The sequence below is a fragment of the Ipomoea nil genome, unplaced genomic scaffold, assembly GCF_001879475.1.
Source record: "Ipomoea nil cultivar Tokyo-kokei standard unplaced genomic scaffold, Asagao_1.1 scaffold2792, whole genome shotgun sequence".
NCBI classification, from domain to species: Eukaryota; Viridiplantae; Streptophyta; class Magnoliopsida; order Solanales; family Convolvulaceae; genus Ipomoea; species Ipomoea nil.
The window spans coordinates 2,469,978-2,473,528 of NW_017619220.1; the positions used below are offsets into that span (position 1 = coordinate 2,469,978).

Sequence of the window (3,551 nt, forward strand, 5' to 3'; positions counted from 1 at the left end):
CCATATGAGCTGGTTGCTAGCCCGTTTTGAGTGGTTATTTTTGGTATTGTAATAAGCTAGCTGTGACTTTCATATGTATGAATTTTTCCATCTATTTTGTTCAATTATTGTATCATAATAATAAAACAGCTAACCTCTATTTCATTCATCACAATGATTTCCAGTTTCTCATCTCTATCATTAATGAATTCACTTTCACTGATTGCACAGAAACATGTATATAACTAAAACTTACAAATTAATTACCAAAGAAATTGAATTCATTATAAAAGAACAAAAAAGAATTTGGATACATACATCATTGATAATCAATGTTGCTTCTCCGTGCAGTGCCTGAGTGTTTTCAATTCTAAGGTTTGTTAGACCTATTGTACTTCATGTGACTCTTAACAAGCTGTCCTGCAGCTATTGCAGACATCAAAGAAAGCTCCCCAGCTAATACTGCTCCGGCAACCACGGTGGCCAACCTTCTAGAGTTGGCTCCGGGCACTTCCTTGCTAGCACCCTTCACTCCTAGTAGATTCAAGCATGCGGCCTGGGAAGCAAGCTGAGTTCCACCCCCCACAGTGCCTACCTCAATGGATGGCATGGTGACTGAGATGTGAAGATCTTTCCCTTCATTAACCGCCTCCATCATAGTTATACAGTGGGAGCTTTCAATGTTTTGTGCGGGGTCTTGTCCTGTGGCGATGAAGACGGCCGACACAATGTTGGCGGCGTGGGCGTTGAATCCCCCGAGAGCTCCAGCCATGGCGGATCCAGTTAGATTCTTGAGCATGTTGAGCTCTACTAAGGAGGCAACATCAGTTTTTAGTACTTTGTTAACTACATCTTCCTTTATTATGGCCTCGCAGACCACTGACTTACCGCGGCCTTCAATCCAATTGACAGCCGCAGGTTTCTTGTCGGAGCAGAAGTTGCCAGAGATGCCGATGATGTCCATGTCGGGGAAGTCGGTGGTCTGGAGGAAGTCCAATACGTTCTGGACGCCCTTGGATACCATGTTCATCCCCATGGCATCGCCAGTGCTGCAAGTGAATCTCATGTACAGATTCTTGCCGGCAATAGCGCATTTGATGGTTTGGAGGCGAGCGAAACGACTGGATTTATTGAATGCGGCGGCAATGGTCTCGAAACTTAAAGGGTCCTCCAAGAAAAGCTTCAACTGGGCGGCTCTTTTGGCGGTGGAGAATCTCACCACTGGAGCTCTAGTCATCCCATCCTTGAACACCACACTGGTTGCACCTCCGGAGGCATAGATGGCTTTGCAACCCCTGTTGGTGCTGGCCACCAAGCAACCCTCCGTGGTAGCCATGGGTACAGAGTACTCCTCACCGTCAAGCAAGAGCGGCCCCGCAATACCTACAGGAATCTGTACGTACCCAACTGGCATCTCGCAACACTGACCCAGAATTGATTCATAGTCAAAACTCTCCAAGGGAAGTCCGTCTAATGATTTGCCGGTTATTCTCTCCAAGGCCTTGCGACGGATGGCTGCAGCCCTCTTGCAATCCCCTAACTTTGACTCGAGGGAGTAGGATGGAATCCGACCTTCCGCAACACCATTGACTATCTCCTCATCTTCATCTTCATCTTCATCTTCGGACATTATTATTGGATCAGTAGATTTGATAGCAGCAGCAGGAGTGACATGCTGGTCATTTTCTAATTTTTTCTTCAGATTAGTAATCTTCTGTTTTTCTTCTTCATCTTCTTGGCTCTCCAATTCCTGCTGCTCTTGTAGAGGATTGAAGAAGCCCCCCAAGAGATAAACAAACGAAGCCGCAAAAGCGAGGAGGGCAGCCATCTCAGAGCTTGAGACAACATGGAGAGGCTTGGAGTGACGGATCTTGTCGCGCCAGCTAACGAGCAGGAAATAGACGGCCGCAAAGAAGACGGCGTTAGTAAGGTAGAGAAGCAGTGGGAGAGCGTTGGAATTAGGTGTATTTTCAGAGAAAGAATAATCAGATTTCTTATGTTTAACGGGAGAACTAATGGAAGTGGAAGTGGATGTGGGGCGAATTTGGATTTGCTTCAACTCCATCTTGCTTAGCTTAGCTCCTTCACAAATCAGAATTATATATATTCGATCTTAGGCAGGCAAATTGAACAACACAACAACAGGTTTTGAATCTAGCTATGATCGATTACAATCAAATTTGTTGTGTTACGTTGTTGGATGGATGAATTTAATTTGGTATGTATCTCAAGAAAAGAAAACCTATATATTTATACAAGCTAAGTGATAATATTTCTTTAATTTGCATAGTACTTCCCTGGAAATGATAAGAGAATTATTGGTTCAACATAGTTTGGCGGCTCATTACTTGACTGCAGTCCTTTCCTTTATTTAATTTTTGTCACAGCTAGCACGTGTGAAATTCAGCTCAGCTGGCAGTATAAATATTCAATGCTACTGCGCCCATATGATATACCTACTATTCCTTCGACCATCTGAATTTCACTCGTGCTGATGTGCTGCCACAACTAACGCCTAAAAAATGGGTGCAGTCAAGTAATTTAAGTACACTGTGCCTAAATATGTTATATCTAATCTAATCTAATAATATATATATATTGTTATATATAAAATGGAGCCAAGAAATCCCAAATCCCAAATGATATATCTAATCTAATCTAATAATATATATATTGATTGATATATATATAAAATGGAGCCAAGAAATCCCAAATGATATATCTAATCTAATAATATATTTAATTTGTCACTCCAGAGCCTTTTACCTCTAATTGAGGGTCAAATTGGACTGCTATAATAAGAAAACAAACGTTTTGTTTTCTGCGTGTGAGAAATACATGACTTTTCAATTTTACTTTCAATGTTAACCGCTCATATAACGATTTGGAATTGTGAACTTCTAGAATATAAATTATGTTTCTAAGTTTTGAAAATTTACGTCATCACAAATTGTGAATTTTCAAAACGTAAGTTGTCAACATTTTTTTTTTGAATGTTACTGGCCCTATTACATTGTAGTATCTGTTCATATACTTTCTCAACCTACTGAAACACAAAGAACCAATAACGCCTCCACTGAGACTTGAACTCACAACCTTCCAAATGGAAGTCCAACCCGGATACCATTAGACCACATAGTCCTGGTGTAAGTTGTCAACATTTAGTATGTAATTTCTGTATCTTTGGATCTGGGTTCATCTTGCATGGTGGAACCGAGTCCACATAATAATTTGCCAATGAAAAGTTTACAGTGGATTAAAATTGAAAAGAATTCAATACATGAGGACTAAATTAAATTTGATAACTTTAAAAGTCAATAACTAAAACTAGAGAAATGTTTAAGTAAAATAAAGAATTTCTCAAATTAGTGAACGACTGATGACATCCTAAAATTTTATTTATATTCAACCCAAAATTCGAATTATTGTTTGTTTTTTTTTTTTTTTTGAAAATCGAATTATTGTTTGTTAGTTAGTTTTTTTTTTAATAAACGGACTAGCAGTACTATAACTGCAAAGTCGACAAATCTTCTTTCTTAAAAAGGGTAAACATGCACCACACAAGAAGAGAA

General features: G+C 39.7%; 1 protein-coding gene across 1 annotated transcript; it reads right to left on the reverse strand.

Annotated features, from left to right (window-relative positions):
• Positions 1-238: 238 nt before the first annotated feature.
• Positions 239-2,177, reverse strand: LOC109157710 (3-hydroxy-3-methylglutaryl-coenzyme A reductase-like). The gene has a single exon (XM_019305550.1). It carries the CDS (start codon positions 2,042-2,044, stop codon positions 350-352), a length of 1,695 nt encoding a protein of 564 aa, XP_019161095.1. The 5' UTR covers positions 2,045-2,177; the 3' UTR covers positions 239-349.
• Between the last annotated feature and the right edge of the window lie 1,374 nt (positions 2,178-3,551).